General features: G+C 45.9%; 1 protein-coding gene across 4 annotated transcripts in view; it reads right to left on the bottom strand.

The window, feature by feature from the left end:
* Nucleotides 1-2,618: 2,618 nt before the first annotated feature.
* EBF3 (EBF transcription factor 3) overlaps nucleotides 2,619-17,050 on the bottom strand; it is a 201,842-nt gene continuing 187,410 nt past the window's right edge. For 2 of the 4 annotated variants that reach the window (XM_039911636.1, XM_039911637.1), the window contains exons 13-16: nucleotides 15,830-16,007; nucleotides 13,889-14,077; nucleotides 13,168-13,365; nucleotides 2,619-3,158 (exon numbers count right to left, since the gene is read on the bottom strand). In XM_039911636.1, the coding sequence (XP_039767570.1) occupies nucleotides 3,127-3,158; nucleotides 13,168-13,365; nucleotides 13,889-14,077; nucleotides 15,830-16,007 (597 nt within the window). In that variant the 3' untranslated portion in view covers nucleotides 2,619-3,126. The remainder of the gene's footprint in view (nucleotides 3,159-13,167; nucleotides 13,366-13,888; nucleotides 14,078-15,829; nucleotides 16,008-17,050) is intronic. The other 2 variants (XM_039911638.1, XM_039911639.1) reach the window with 1 other exon arrangement.

Here is a 17,050-nt window from a genome sequence, read left to right as displayed (position 1 = left end):
ATAAGGCAAATAAAACCAGATAAAATTACTGAAAGTGAAATTCACAGACAAGAAATACTTTAATTAAATATTGTGTAAAATGAACATTTTTTATACAGTTAAATATCTGAAAAAATGTACAGATAAAACAATCTTATTGTAGGGTCTTTAACAGTAAACTCTACCATTTAGTGAAGCGTTCAGTTTGGAGACAATGAAGCAAATGAGTGCATTGACCGATTAATCTAAAACACAAACAGATTGCAGGTATGAAGAAACTGGCAAACTTTCTTAACATGTACACGTGACCTCTTTTGTCTGATCGAAATCTTACTTTACAAAATAAAACTGAGGCAAGTCAGTTCCAAAGTGACTTCTCAGGCTTTCCCACTTAGCTAAGCCTTACTAGCTATCACAAAAGAAACAAATGCTCAGCACATTTATCATTTGTGATATACTGTTTTGTTCTTTTTTAAAAATTCCCTTTAATGAACACTTTACTAAAATGTGCATTTTGCCCAGAAAGAAAAATGTCCCTCCTTTTTGTTTTAAGTTTTTCTGCTGCAGTTTGCAAAGTGTTTGTTGTGCTGCATTTGCAAACCATCTAATGCAAAGAAAAGAGAAGAAAAGAAAGGAAGTGAGGAAGGAGGGATGGAAGAAGGGAAGGAGGGAGGGGTGGAAGAAGGGAAGGAGGGAGGGGTGGAAGAAGGGAAGGAGGGAGGGGAGGAGGGAGGGGAGGAAGGGGAGGAGGAAGGAGGGAGGGGAGGAAGGGGAGGAGGAAGGAGGGAAGGAAGGAAGGAAGGAGGGAGGGAGGGAGGGAAGGAAGGAAGGAAGGAAGGAAGGAAGGAAGGAAGGAAGGAAGGAAGGAAGGAAGGAAGGAAGGAAGGAAGGAAGGAAGGAAGGAAGGAAGGAAGGAAGGAAGGAAGGAAGGAAGGAAGGAAGGAAGGAAGGAAGGAAGGAAGGGAGGGAGGGAGGGAGGGAGGGAGGGAGGGAGGGAGGGAGGGAGGGAGGGAGGGAGGGAGGGAAAGAAAAAGAAAATGATCCCATCTGTTTCCCTCTGGATTTGGCACTAAGAGGCACAATATGAAAGAGGTCATCCCAGTTTTAAAAGTATACAGTCATTGCTGCTGGGTCTTACTACAAAAATGTTCTGTTCAAAAAAATAGAAAAATTAGGCATGATTTGGATTTCCTCTGAAACCTTTTATTCGAAACAGTGCAGGGTTGCAAGGAATGCAGCGTGTGCAGCAGAGACGGCCTTAAAAAGGAGTAAGAACGCGGGGGACACCAAGTTTGTGCTTGTGCTGGGACGCCTTCAATCACCCAAAGGAAAAAGTGATGAACGATCGGGGTATAGAGCCTGTGAGAAAAACAGCACAAGAGTTCTTCAGAGAAGACCACTTTTAAGGCATCAGAGAAGTTAATGTGGCAAAGAGTTTTAATTCAAATGTCAGTCGTGAATTTTATTTTCAACTTTTCAGGCCTCTGAATTTTTCCAGTAAACACAGTTCAGCTATGTGGCAAAGTCGGGGGCGGTGGCTAAGGGTGACTTTGTACATTCTACAGAAAAAAAAGTTAAAACAAAAAAAGGAAACCGAGGAAGACCGCCGCCACAAATCGAAGGATCTTTTCATGACGTCATCACATGCACATCATCAACTCGTCACCGTTACGGCCGTGCGGCACGGTTTTGATCGGACTATACAACAGACAACTTGTTTTTTTTTTTCAAAATTATTTGTTCAGATAACTTAAAAAGAATACAAAAATAAACAATGATTTTGACTTTTCCTCAAAATAATAATTAAAAAAAAATGGGTGGAGAGTCTAAACAAGAGCACGTTTCTGAAAGACACAATGAAATGTCAGGACACTACTTCAAAGAAACATATAAAGGCAATTGTTCTTGGCTTTAATGCTCTTTTCGGCATCACGATACCAGTCCAGGGCAAAACCCATATGTACGAGAAAAACATAAAATGATGAAAAGCAATATACAAAAATTTCAAGATAAATACAATATTTATAATTGATATGTTACAAAATAAATCCCCGTAATGACTGCAACTGTTTATGCGAAAGAAAGTGTCGCGATGGAGAAGACCGTTTTATTCCTCACAGCGTTCATGGGGAATAAAACTCGCTTTTCTAAATATTTAAGTGGATCTGAAAAAAATTCAAGACAAGTGTATAAATATTTAGCTACAACTTTGGCAAAATCACAAAAGTCTACAATTTTATAACCACATACAAAACACATTAGGGAAGAAGGATCTAGAAGTCAAAAGGACATATTGTTCTGGTACAAGAAACAAAGACTTCACAGTAGCCTAAGAATGCAATAGTGTACAGTGCTAGCAAAAGTTGAAAAAATGTCGCAGATTACACTTGCTTAACAGGAAGCTCTAGCAGTGGAAGTATATTTTAATCAACAGACAGTAGCAACTTTTTCTCTGTCAGTGTGCTTTTTGAAGGCAAGAGAATTCAATATCAAAGTTACAATTTCTAACTACAATAAGTTACAAAGTTTCATTTCATTAAGATGAAGTTAAGCAATGATAAACCCTCCCCCCGACCCGACCCCCCAATTTTCCTAATCGTAGAATCATCTTTTTCCTTTTTTTTCCCCCTCCCCCCGCAGTTTGATGGCTCATACCTTCTTGGCCCCCTTTTTTCACCACAAAAAAATATTTCACATTATAGAGATACACAACCATTGTGATCTAATTATGAGTACAGAAAAATGATCCGGAGACATTTTTCATCAGTGTTTCATGATAATCAAAATGGTGCATCCACAAAGTTTCTCCCAACACATAGCAAGGACTAGAGACATAGCCAAGACGTAATCAGAAACTTTATACAAAATAGGCGTCACTTTTTTTTCCCTTATTCTTCAGGACTGAGAAATGTGAAAATATGAGAAAAGTTCAGTCAATAAAATGGAATTGTTCATGAAGAAGTAGGTTGTTTGCATTTTGATTCTTAATAGTTTAAATAAAATCTTTAAACAAAGTCTTTTGTGTAGCATTTCCATTGTTGCTGATTTGTGTTGAAGGTACTCTTTCAGCATGTCTTAATACACTAAACTTGACCCCTGAAGCCCATCTTTTGATGCTTGGTGCTACGAAGGTAAACAAATGTGGGTTCACATGGGTGGAACTACCAGCCCGGACATAGCTGAAAGAGAGACAGAGAGAGAGCGAGAGAAAGAGAGAGGGAGAAAGAGGGAAGGAAATCATTATTGCAAACAATCAACAAAGGGACACTTGAACAGTCTTTGAAATTTGTCCCTTGGTTTAGAATCTTCTCCTTTTATTTTTTAACATCCACGACCCTGAACGCATGTACCACTGTCAATGGCTCCAGCCCACCCCATTGGCCAAAAAGGGAAATCTATATTAAGGAAATCTATATTACAGAACGAGCCCGCTCTCCCGAAAAGCCAAGGTGTTTTCCTAAGACAGCATTCCACCAAGACTTCACTTTGTAAAACACGAGAGGATGCAGGCAGTTTTTGGTCGGAGGCATTCGACTCGCCGCACGCGTTCTGTTTCTCTCAGCATTTTGTTAATAGCAAAGAGTGGCTTCAGAGTCCCCAGAGGCTGGTTCCTTTGACAGCTGAAAACAACATCGTCACTTCTGGTAATGTCAGACAAGACACATCTCAAGTCCCCTAAACGGAAATCTGACTATCCTTAGTTTCTTTCTCCCGGCCCGAACCTAAATAGAAAAGCTCAATTTTGACGTTCGGTTCATTGCACTTTATCCTGACTCTCGGTTCCCTAGCCAAATGTAAGCTCGCTGTGAGCAGGGAATGTATCTGTTTATCATTATAGCGTACTCTCCCAAGCGCTTAGTACAGTGTTCTGCACACAGTAAACATTCAATAAACACAACTGAATGACTGAAAGGACTTCTCCCTCCTATCCAGCCCCACAGCACTAATGTCCGTGTCGGTAATTTTTTATTCACATTAATGATGCCTTTTTAATTACTTTTGTTGTCTGTCTCCCCCGCTTCTAGACTGTGAGCCGATTGGTGGGTAAGGACGGTCTCTATCTGTTGCTGAGTTGTACTTTCCGAAGCGCTTAGTACGGTGCTCTGCACACAATAAGCGCTCAATAAATACGATCGACTGAGTGACTGATTCCCGAAGATCAGACCCAAATATTGTTCCCCGTGACAGTCTATCGTTTCTCTCCACTTAAAGTCCTGAAACTGCAAAATGCAGTTGATTCTTTCTAGGTAATTCCTTGTCAGGGAACTAATTTAGAGTGTCTTAACTTTAGTGTTGTTTAATTTTTGTCAAAATGATATTTCTCATTAATTTATGTATAAGAGATATTAATAAATTTGTTCTTGTCGTGATGCGTGCTTCAATTTCTCAGTTCATTAATTTCAACAATATTAATTTCTTCCACACTCAATGGTACAACTTTATGGTTTGGAAGACTTAGGGACGTACACATTGCATGTGAATAGAGTCTTCGAAAGCGGCTTCAACACAGGGAAAATCGGGAAAGTCACGCTGGAGTTAGGAGGCTTGAGCTTCCCACAGTTTCACTGGGAAGAGCTGTTTCGAAAGAAGAGGCGAGTCCCCTCCACGACTCACACGTTTCTTTAAGAAGTCTCTGGTTTAAAAAGGATTTCTTTCTAGTTCAATTCCTTGTGAGAGCTTAATTCCAGGAATCGGAGTGCCCTGTAGCACGTGCAGGAAGTCAGCTCTATATCCCGGGTAGAGTTTACTCACTGGAAGTGTCTAAGGGGTTGATTAATATTAACCTATTTACGCAACACTTTGGCGGTTTACTTTTTTCCCCATGGTATTTGTTAGGCACTCACCGTGTGCCAGGCACCGTATTAAGCGCTGGAACAGATACAAACTAATTGGGCTGAAAGGAGGCCGGGTTCCACGTGGGGCTCACAGTCTTGATCTCCGTTTTACAGATGAGGTAACTGGGGCCCAGAGAATAATAATAATAATGACGGTGGTATTTGTTAAGTGCTCACTATGTGCCGAGCACTGTTCTAAGCTCTGGGGTAGATACGAGGTTATCAGGTTGTCCCAAGTAATAATAATAATAATGTTGATATTTGTTAAGCGCTTACTATGTGCAGAGCACTGTTCTAAGCGCTGGGGTAGACACAGGGGAATCAGGTGGGGCTCACAGTCTTCATCCCCATTTTACAGATGAGGGAACTGAGGCCCAGAGAGGTTAAAACTGGCCCGAAGTCGCACAGCTGACGAGTGGCGGAGCTGGGATTAGAACCCAGGACCTCTGACTCCCAAGCTCGGGCTCTGGGCCACGCTGGTTTTGCTGGGGAATGCTTGCAGGGGAGTCAGGTGGCCCACCTGCTAATTATCCTCTAACTATGCTATCTTCGCTCACTCTCAGTCCAAGGACACTGAGGCTGGAGCAGGCTAAGCAGGAAAAATAGCGTCCGACTCAAAGGACTGCGCACAGCTTTTCATTCATTCATTCATTCGCTCATTCATTCAATCGTATTTATTGAGCACTTCGTGTGTGCAGAGACTGTACTAAGGGCTTGGGAGAGGACAGAAGAACCAAAAAAGACACATTCCCTGCCCACAATGAGCTCACAACTTTCCACATGAAATGTACAGTCACCAGAAGAGTCGATTGTTTTGACTGAACGTTTACTGTGTGCAGAGCACTGTCCTAAGCGCTTGGGAGAGCACAATGTAACAATAAACGGATTCATTCCCTGTCCACAGTGAGCTTACAGTCAAAAGGGGGACCAGACATTAATATAAATGAATTACAGATCTAAATTACAGATACAGAAAGAGGACCGGCATCTCAGCGTGGCTCAGAGGAAAGAGCAGGGGCTTGGGAGTCAGAGGTCATGGGTTCGAATCCCGGTTCTGCCACTTGTCAGCTGTGTGACTGTGGGCAAGTCACTTAACTTCTCTGTGCCTCAGCTACCTCATCTGTAAAATGAGGATTAAGACTGTGAGCCCCACGTGGGACATCCTGATTCTCCTGTGTCTACCCCAGCGCTTAGAACAGTGCTTGGTACATAGTAAGCGCTTAACATATACCAACATTATTATTATTATTCTCTGTGCCTCAGTTACCTCATCTGGAAAATGGGGATTAAGACTGTGAGCCTCCTGTGGGACGACCTGATTACCCTGTATCTCCCCCAGTGCTTAGAACAGTGCTCTGCACATAGTAAGTGCTTAACAAATACCAACGTTATTATCATTATCATTATTATTATTATCTCCGGCTTAATATACACTGAGCAGTGCGTGTAAATGCTTCTTCAATTTTATATTGGGTTTTTGGCCTTAATAACTCTGTCAATATTTTTATGCTGTTCTCCCCCATTGAGGTGTAACCTCTCTGAGGCGGGGAAAACATCGCTTCTTTTTCATTCAATCGTATCTATTGAGCCCTTACTCTGCACAAAGCACTGTACTAAGCACTTGGGAGACTTCAATATAACCACAGACACATTCCCTGCCTACAATAATCATAATAATGGCATTTGTTAATAATAATAATAATAATAACAATTACGATGATAATGATGGTATTTGTTAAGCGCTTACTATGTGCCAAGCACTCTTCTAAGCGCTGGGGCAGATATAAGGCAATCAGCTTGTCCACGCGGGGCTCACATTCTATCCCAGTTTTACAGGTGAGATAACTGAGGCACAGAGAAGTGACTTGACCAGGGTCACCCAGAAGACAAGTGGCGGAGCCAGAATTAGAACCCATGTCTTCTGACTCTCAAGCTCGGGCTCTTTCCAGTAATCCACGCTGCTCCTCTGTAGCGACGTTAAGCACTTACTGTGTGTCAAGCACTGTTTGAGCTCACAGTTTTGGGGGGTGGGGGAGTCTCCTTTCCCGAGTGCTTAGTACAGTCTACCCAGCGAGTGCTCAACATATACCATCACTACTCCTAACACTACTAGCGTTACTAGTGTTGGGAAGCAACTCAGTGACTCAGGGGCAAGAGCCCAGGCTTGGGAGTCAGAGGTCATGGGTTCTAATCCCGGCTCCACCGTTTGTCAGCTCTGTGGCTTTGGGCAAGTCACTTCACTTCTCTGTGCCTCGGTCACCTCATCTGGAAAGTGGGGATGAAGACTGTGAGCCCCACGTGGGACAACCTGATCAACCTGTATCCCCCCCGGGGCTTAGAACAGTGTTTCACACATAGTAAGCGCTTAACAAATGCCATCATTATTATTATTTTTATTATTACTACTCTTCCTTCAGCGTGGCGCAGTGGAAAGAGCACGGGCTTTGGAGTCAGAGGTCATGAGTTTGAATCCCAGCTCTGCCGCTTGTCAGCTGTGTGACTCTGGGCAAGTCACTTAACTTCTCTGTGCCTCAGTTCCCTCATCTGTAAAATGGGGATGAAGACTGTGAGCCCCACGTGGGGCATCCTGATTCCCCTGTGTCTCCCCCAGCGCTTAGAACAGTGCTCGGCACGTAGTAAGCGCTTAACAAATACCAACATTATTATTATTATTACTGCCGCTGTTTTTACCGCTAGTTGCTGTTATTATAACTAATGTTCCTAGCTGCTGCTCCTGGCTGATGCTACTCCTCCTGCTACTCCGATTATTTACTGTTACTACTTCTTCTACTGCTAATACTCTCCTACTAACTGTGATCTTTGTTAAGCCCTTACGTTGTGCCAGGCTCTGTACTAAGCGCTGGGGCCGATTCAGGCAAATGGGGTTGGACACGGTCGCTGGCCCGCATGGGGCTCACCGTCTCAATCCCCATTTTACAGACGAGGGCACCGAGGCCCAGAGAAGTGAAGTGACCTGCCCAAGGTCACACAGACGGACAAGTGGCCGAGCGGGGATTAGAACCCATGATCTTCTGACTCCCAGGCCCGGGCTGTAGCAACTAGGCCACGCTGCTTCTCTGCTGTTAGTGCTGTTACTAATAATAATGATAATTGTTCAGCGCTTACTATGTGCCAAGCACTGTTCTAAGCGCTGGTACTGGTACTACAATTACTGTTATTTGCTGCAACTACTACTGTTATTATTCTACTTTGTTGTCCTGTTTCCTGCTTACAATTCCTCTGGCTTTCACTAATTCTTCCTAATTTGTTGCCCTGCTTCCTGCGAACACTTCCTCTGGCTTTCACTATTTTTTTTTTTTTCTGTCTTCCTCACCGGATTGTTTACTGCACGGAAGGAGACAACGGTAAACCACTTCCGGATTTTTTCCCAAAAAAACCTCAATGGATCCGCTCCCAGAACGACGGCAGATGGAGAGCGGGGCCTTCTGGGAGAGATGCGTCCTTGGAGTCGCTATGGGTCGGAGAAGACTCGACGGCATCAGACGAGACAAGACATTGGATGGTAAGTTGGTGGTGGGGAATATTTGATTTGCGAGTCTTCTACTCTCCCTGGCAAAGGCCTAGTGGATAGAGCCCGGGCCTGGGAACCAGAAGGACCTGGGTTCTAATCCCAGTTCTGCCGCCTGTCTGCTGTGTGACTCTGGTTAATTCACTTCGCCTTTCTGTGCCTCAGTTCTCTCATCTATAAAACAGGGATTAAGACTGTCAGCCCCACATGGGCCGGGGGCTGTGCCCAACCTGATTACTTTGTGTCTACTCCAGTGATCAGTACAGTGTCCGGACATGGAAAGCACTTAACAAATTTTTAAAAAGGAAAAAAAATGGTAGCAGGGACATTTATTGAGCACCTACTGGGTGCAGTGTTCTGACCTAAAAACACTCGGGAAGTACAAAACGGATCCATTCCCTGCCCACAAGGAGGTGATAATCCAATGGGATATGGTATCTAGCCCTCTGAAGGCACTCAGTAAGTGCTAATGATGATGATGATGATGATGTTGAAGATGGTGGTGGTGGTCATGGTGGTGATGATAACTGTCATGGTGATAATTCATTATTTTATTATTATATTTCTTTTAATGATGTGTATATATATCTAAAATTCTATTTATTTATTTTGATGCTATTGATGCCTGTCTACTTGTTTTGTCTTGTTGTCTGTCTCCCCACTTCTAGCCTGTGGGCCCCTTGTTGGGTAGGGATTGCCGCTATTTGTTGCTGAATCGTACTTTCTAAACACTTAGTACAGTGTTCCGCACACGGTAAGCGTTCAATAAATACAACTGAATGAATAACAATAATAATAATGATAAAAATAATAATTATGGCATTTGTTAAGCACTTTCTATGTTACTGTTTTAAGCACTGGGGAAGATACAAGGTAATCGGGTGGTCCTACGTGGGGCTCACATTCTTCATTTTGTGGATGAGGGAACTGAGGCACAGAGAAGTGAAGTGCCTTGCCCAAGGTCACACAGCAGACAAGTGGCAGAGCCGGGATTAGAGCCCACGGCCTCTGACCCCCAAGCCTGGGCTCTTGCCACTGAGCCATGCTGCTGCTCTAGGATAAGGCTAATAATTCCGATGGTGGTGGTGGTGATACTGAGGATGGTGGTGGTGATGGAGTTGAGGCCTCCAAGATCAGAAGAGCCCATTTCCGCTTTTCACTTCCTTGACGGTATAAGAAAGAGGCGGGTGGCTCCAAGAATCCAAGGAGCGATGACATCTGTCGCTCAAACGGAGACACTAACCTTTCCTACAGATATTTTCATGGCTTTTGAAATAATGACAAATCACTGGCCGGAGGGTGGGCTGGGGAAGCGGCTTTCCACATTTTGCTCGGAAGTGGAAAATGCATTTAATTGTCTTTCAGAGGAATCTGAGAGAGGAACGTGCTTTTCACTTCGTTACGGATTGTAACCGAACACGACCAGGGCTACTTGTCTGCTGCGTGACCTGGGGCGATCACTTCACTTCTCTGGGCCTCAGTTCCCTCATCTGTAAAACGGAGGTGAAGACCGTGAGCCCCGTGTGGGACAGGGACTGTGTCCGACCCGATTAGCTTGTATCCACCCCAGTGCTTAGCACAGTGCTTGACACGTTGTAAGCGCTAACAAACGTCGTCATGAAATAAAACGGATCAATGGATTGATTGTAGATATGAGTTGTGGTTTTCCCACAACTCCTAGGCAAATTGGCCTATTTGCAAGGAGATCTGTTTCTCCACCTACTCTGTCTTGTGAGTGGCTCGCTGGGGGAAGTTTGTCTGTTTTTTTGTCGTATTATCCTCTTCCAAGCGCTTAGTACAGTACTCTGCATATAGTAAGTGCTCAATAAATACAACTGAATGAAGGAATGATGGATAATAATTAGAGAAGCAGCACGGCTCAGTGGAAAGAGCCTGGGCTTGGGAGTCAGAGGTCATGGGTTCTAATCCCGGCTCAGCCGCTTGCCAGCCATGTGACTTTGGGCAGGTCACTTAACTTCTCTGTGCCTCAGTAACTTCATCTGTAAAATGGGGATTAAAACTGTGAGCCCCACGCGGGACAGTCTGATCACCCTGTATCCCCCTAGCGCTTAGAACAGTGCTTTGCACATAGTAAGCGCTTAACAAATACCAACATTATCATTATAATAAGCAAATCTGGCAAGTGCTTCGCTCGGAAAGATTTCCTCCCACAGATCAAAGCCCATGAAGCGGAGAGTCGTTATTTGGGTGGTTCAGAGGAGTAGGCGTCTGATACCGGATGGAGGAGAAATATTCCTCACTGACGGCACCCTTTTTTTCTGGTACCTGTTAAGCATTTATTATATGTCAAACACTGTTCTGAGTACTAGGACAGGTATGAGTTAATTAGGTCCGACACATTCCCTGTCCTGCATGGCGCTCACAGTCTAAGTTGGAGGGAGAACAGGTATCCCCATTTTACAGTTGGGAAACTGAGGCAGAAAGAAGTTAAGTGACTTGCCCAAGGTCACGCAGCAAGCAATTGGCAGAGCCAGGATTAGAGCCCAGATCCTTCTTTCTCCCATGCCCGGGCTCTTTCCACTAGGACACGTTGCTCCTCTTACAATAATAAATCCAAGATTCTGAGAAGAAATGCCTATGAAACGTACTCAGCGTCAAGATCAAAAGTACAAAAACTTAGAAGGGTATTTGGGGGTGAAACCCAATGAGTTTTCTGCCGTCAAAATTAGAAGACACCTGCTCAGTCGTTTTACATCTACTTCCTTCTACACTTTCCCCCCAGCACAGTTGTATCTATCTTGAATGACATAAAAATTCAATCTGTCCTTAAAGGTCAATGATTCCCCCTCCAGAACCCACCAAATGACACAAATAGATTACCTTCTACCCAGGTTATAGCTCTCCCCTCTCCCCCTTCATCCCTCCACCTGTGATTTAGGCACCAGTTACACATTTGTGGACTCCTGCCCTCCTGTAACTATAATAATCATTATTATTACGGTGTTTGTTAAGCGTTTACTATGTGCCAGGCACTGTACTAAACTCTGGGGTAGATACAAGCAAATCGGGTTGGACACAGTCCCTATCCTACATGGGGCTCACAGTCTCAATCCCCATTTTACAGAGGAGGTAACTGAGGCACAGAGAAGTAAAGTGACTTGCCCAAGGTCACACAGCAGACAAGCGGCCGAGCGGGGATTAGAACCCATGAATTTCTGACTCCCGGGCCCGTTCTCTATGCTGATGCTGCTTCCATCATGGATCCCATATCTTAAGCCCCAAATTATCTTCCATATCTCATGGATCCGCAAGCTTAAGTCCTAATTTATCTTCCTTATCTCATGGATTCCATATTTTAAATCTTAATTTATCTTCAATATCTCATGCATCCCATATCTGAAACCCCGACATTTTCTTATGATGATGAGGCTATTTCTTAAGTGCTTACTATGTGCCAAGCACTGTTCTAAGCACTGAGATACAGTCCCTGTTCCACCTGTGGCTCACAGTCTTAATCCCCATTTAGTAGATAAGGTCACTGAGGCAGGGAAGTTGAAGTGACTCACCCAAGGTCACACAGCAGACAAGTGGCAGAGCCAGGATTCAAACCTTGACCTTCTGACTTCTGGGCCTGTGCTCTATCCACCATCTCATGGATCCCATATCTTAAGCCCTAATTTATCTTCCATATAACAATAATAATGATGGAATTTGTTAAGCGCTTACTATGTGCCAAGCACTGTTCTAAGAACTGGGGGAGATATAAGGCAATCAAGGCTTACCCACGTGGGGTTCACAGTCTTAATCCCCATTTCACAGATGAGGCAACTGAGGCCCAAAGAAGGTAAGTGGCTTGCCAAAGGTCACACAGCAGACATGTGGCGGAGCCGGGATTAGAACCCACGACCTCTGACTCCCATATCTCATGGGATCCCAAATCCTCAGCCCTAATTTCTCTTCCATATCACATGGATTTCTTACCTTTAGCCCCAACTTATCTTCCATAACTTGTGGGTCCCATTGCTGAAGCCCTAACTCCTATCCCTTATCCTGCCGCTTCCTCCTAGATTAAAATTATGTTCTTTTCCATCTCCCCTGCTTGAGGGCAAGGATGGTGTCTACCACCTCGGGGAAGCAGCGTGGCTCAGTGGAAAGAGCCTGCGCTTCAGAGTCCGAGGTCATGGGTTTGACTCCCGGCTCTGCCACTTGTCAGCTGTGTGACCGTGGGCAAGTCACTTCACTTCTCTGGGCCTCAGTTACCTCATCTGTAAAATGGGGGATTAACTGGGAGCCTCACGTGGGACAACCGGATTACTCTGTATCTCCCCCAGCGCTTAGAACAGTGCTCTGCACATAGTAAGCGCTTAACAAATACCAACACCTCTAACGTACTCTTCCCAAAACTCAGGACAGTGCTCTGTTCACAGCAAACTGAAAACTCGTTGAGGGCGGAGACCATGTCTACCAACTCTCCTGGACTCTCCAAGCGGTTAGCACAGTGCTCTGCTCCGCACACAGAACTCAGGGCCGGCGTTTACTCCCTCTACTCTACCGATCCCGTGCTCTGCACACGATCGGCGCCCGCTAGAGACGGCTATTTATTCATTATCATTTATTAATCGTATTTCCTCAGTGCTTTTACCATCTGCAAAGCACTGTACTAAGCTCTGGGGAGAATACAGTAGAACATCAAACACATTCCCTGCCCACAGCGAGCTCACAGTCCAGAGGGGGAAGACTGACCTTAATATAACTAAAGGGCTGAGTAAATAAATAATGGATTGATAACGGATTTTTCAATCTCGCCCCAAAGAGCTTGCGACACCCCAAAGAACGAGAGAGAGACAGAGAGAGCCGGCTCACCTTGAAGTCCATTCCCGTTGGCGCTGGTACAAGATGGCGGAGGAGAAGCTTGGGGCCTAACCACTGGAGCGAAGGCGCTCTTTTGTTTCACTGCAGAGATGACATTGGCAGGTGAGAATGAGAAAATGCCGTGTGTACTGCTACAGTTTGAAGGGAGGGTGACCGAAGAGGCTGCCATGGTTGGACTTGACGGAACTACTGCAATAAAGCAAAGATAATCAGGACTCAGATTGCGTTTTGGCATGCCACACACAGACAGAGAGAGTGATAAGGCCTCGCCTTTCAAATAGAGAGGGGAAAAATAAATGGAAAAAAACATGAAATGCGCTATTGGCTTGGCCACTCTCTGGATAACAGGCAAACTCTTTTGTGTTGGACTTTCTCGATAAATCGTGCAGCCCGATTTCTTTTTTGGTTGTTTTTTTGGTTTTTTTTTTGGGTGGGGGGCTTTCGTTCGTTTGTTCGTTTGAACTCTGATCCCATCACGGCCCATTCGGACCAATGGATTCGAGTGGTTTGGTTTTTTGGGTTGTTTTTGGTTTTTTTTAACGTCCAGCCTCAAGAGTCACCCTCCTTTTATCCAGTAGCTCACATCGTAGAGAAATCAAATCAAAAAACGGGGCAAGAATCGAACCCGGGGGGGGGGGGGGCGGGAGGGGCGGGGGGAAGCGGGGAGCGGTATGAATCTGTAGGATGATGCGGTACGAAAATAGACACTTACTGCCGTAAGGAGAGTTAGCTGAGGAGCCATTAAGGAATCCAGGAGAACCAGGGACGCCCAGATTGGACATTCCGGCATTACCATATCCGTTCATGCTATTGCTGACTGTGTTGTAATTAGATTGCTGAGGAGTACTGCTCGGGGCATATCCTCGTGGGGAGACACTGCTTGTATTGCGACTGTAGCCTACTGTTGAAATCCCCCCCGCCCCAAAAAACCACGTTATTATTTAGACCGTACACTGTGGGGCCGGGGGTTCGGGGGGGTGGGGGGTTGGGGGGCGGAGAGCAAGGGGATACCCCCGTCACTCCCCGCTACGTAGCGCGCACTTTTAATCGGTCGTCACGCTTGGATCTAAAACGTCTCTCCCTGCCCCAGCCGCTCCGGCGGTGGAGGGTGACCTCATCGGAGGCAGCACGGCGTAGCGGATAGAGCTTGGGCCTGGGAGTCGGAAGGTCGCGGGTTCTGATCCCGGCCCTCCCACTTGTCTGCTGGTGACCTTGGGTGAGTCACTTCACTTCTCTGGGCCTCAGTTACCTCCTCCGGAAAATGGGGATTGAGACGGTCAGCCTCACGTGGGACAAGGACTGCGTCCAACCCGATTTGTTCGTATCCACCTCGGCACTTAGTACAGAGCCTGGCATATAGTAAGCACTTAACGGTCAGCAGAATTATTATTATTATTAAGCCGACGCTATTTAAGAATTCCACGGGCCCAGGATGGTCTTCTCTCCTCCGGGCATGGTCGGCCTGGGTTAGACAGTTCTCTTTGATCCCACGCTGTGTCGAGCTTTCCTCTCATTTGTTTTTAGTAGCGATTAATCAATCAGTGGTTTTTATCGAGCGCTTACTTCGTGCAGAACACTGTCCGAAGCGCTTAGTCCGTATTATCAAAGGGCGAGATTGCTGCTCTCAGCCCACACGCTGGGTAGATTCTCAGCCCCTCAGGACCCTCAGTTGCCATCCCTTGACAGGCAAAGAATCTGTTTGCCGGAGCGGTTTCCCTGTAAAAGGCAGTTTGTGGGAGCTTTGAGAGTGGTGTTAGGGAGGAGGGAATGTTGGGTGGGAATTTCAGAAAACTCTTTGCCATTTAGGCTGGGAGGATGAAAGCCAGAGTAGTAGCAACGTGGGGCGGACACGTACGGGGTTTAAAAGAGAATCGCTTGAGGGCCAGGACCACCGTCCCGAATTATAAAAGGAAGCGACACATTTCATCGAGATCGAATGAACAGTTACCTGGTTTTAAGGACCCAGGAAGCCTATTTTGCTTTGTTTTTGAAACCTAATCAGAACTTTAAAAAAGACAATTTATTTGGACAGTAGAAACACCTCGAATTTGTGGAGAGCCTTTGAGACGTTCCGATATCCCACGCGCCTCATTATCCCGAGGGGGAAGGGAGGGCCGGGTGGAATCATCCCAACTTTAAGCGGGGGGAGCGTAGGGAGAGGGGTGTAAACCGAGGCCCAGAGAGATTAAGGGGCAAACCCAAGGATCACAAAGCGGATCGGTTGCCGGGTGAGGGTGACCGAGCGGACTGCCCGACTCCTAGACCGACCTTCTATCCGCTAGACTCTTCCGTACGATAGAGGTGCGACCCATTTAAACCACCGTCGTTCCCTAATGAACCATCCCGACTATGAAGACGCACGATAACACTCCCGGAAGACAGTATTTAACCCCGGAAAATAAACACGCAGTTATGGCACGATCCTGAAGGTCGGCCAACAGTCAGAGTGAAAAAGCTCCATCAGACAGGCAGCGTTGCCAGCTAACCTTTCTCCGCCCCCTCGGTACTTTGTAGAAAACAAGAATCCCAAAGAAAGGAGATAATTAGATAGCGGTGCTAATTTATAGACCGTACTCCGTCACGCGTTCGATGGCATGGATCGAGTCCAGGCTCTCGAGCTAAGGGCCGGGTTAACTCATGCCCGTGGTTGTACCTTGGTCGTTAGCTTGCGACGTCTCTGAGACGTTCACAGCGAGCTGGCTGCTGAAGGAGTTGACTCCCATCATGCCGGTGTGGGCCGGAGTGTTGCCCAGAGTAGGGATCTGATTGTGATTGCGTGGCACACTGTATAACGCTTCGGCGATGTCAGCTGCCCGTTTCAGGATTATTTCCTAGAGCGAGGACATAAGAATGGTCGTCGATGCGCCGTGGACGGGGTTCGGGCTTGAGGGGTTGGGGTGGGGAGGGGGTGGTTTAGCTACTAATCTACCTCTGATAGGTCAGAGACCAGGAACCCACCTTGAGAAGAAAGGGGGAAGACCACATCAACTCTCCCCACTATCCCAGAGAAGCAGCATGGCATAGCGGATAGGGCCCGGACCTGGGAGTCAGAAGGTCACGGGTTCTAATCCCAGCTCCCTCACTTGGGAGTCGGAGTTCATGGGTTCGAATCCCGACTCTGCCGCTTGTCAGCTGTGTGACTTTGGGCAAGTCACTTAACTTCTCTGTGCCTCAGTTACCTCATCTGTAAAATGGGGATTAAAACTGTGAGCCCCACGTGGGACAACCTGATCACCTTCTTTCTTCTTCTGTTCTGTGCTTAGAACAGTGCTTTGCACATAGTAAGCGCTTGACAAATACCACCATTTATTTTTTTTTGTCAGTCAGTTGTATTTATTGAGCGCTTACTGCGTGCAGAGCACTGGACTAAGCGTTTGGGAGAGTCTGCCGTGTGACCTCGGGCAAATCACTTCACTTCTCTGGGCCTCAGTTACCTCATCTGGAAAAGGGGGATTGAGACTGTGAGCTCCACTGTGAACCCGATTTGCTTGTATCCACCCCAGCCCTTAGAACACTGCCTGGTCCATAGAAAGTGCTTAACAAATATCAAAATTCTTCATTATTCTTATTACCCCAAATGTCCCCTTAGAGAAAATCAACAAGGGACTCGTCGCCCAGACCGATCTGGGGTTTTTCCAAATAATAATATTAATGATAATAATAATAATTGTGGGATTTGTTAAGTGCTTACTACGTGCCAGGAACTGTACGATCCGCTGGACGGGGGATACAGGTCAATCGGGTTGGACACGGTCCATTCCCACGGGGGGGGGCTCACCGTCTTAATCCCCGTTTTACGGATGAGGTAACCGAGGCCCAGAGGAGCGAAGTGACTTGCCCAAGGTCACACAGCAGACGAGTGGCAGAGCCGGGA

This window comes from Ornithorhynchus anatinus, chromosome 3 (genome assembly GCF_004115215.2).
Source record: "Ornithorhynchus anatinus isolate Pmale09 chromosome 3, mOrnAna1.pri.v4, whole genome shotgun sequence".
Taxonomy (NCBI): Eukaryota; Metazoa; Chordata; class Mammalia; order Monotremata; family Ornithorhynchidae; genus Ornithorhynchus; species Ornithorhynchus anatinus.
This window is presented reverse-complemented; position numbering and strand designations above follow the sequence as displayed.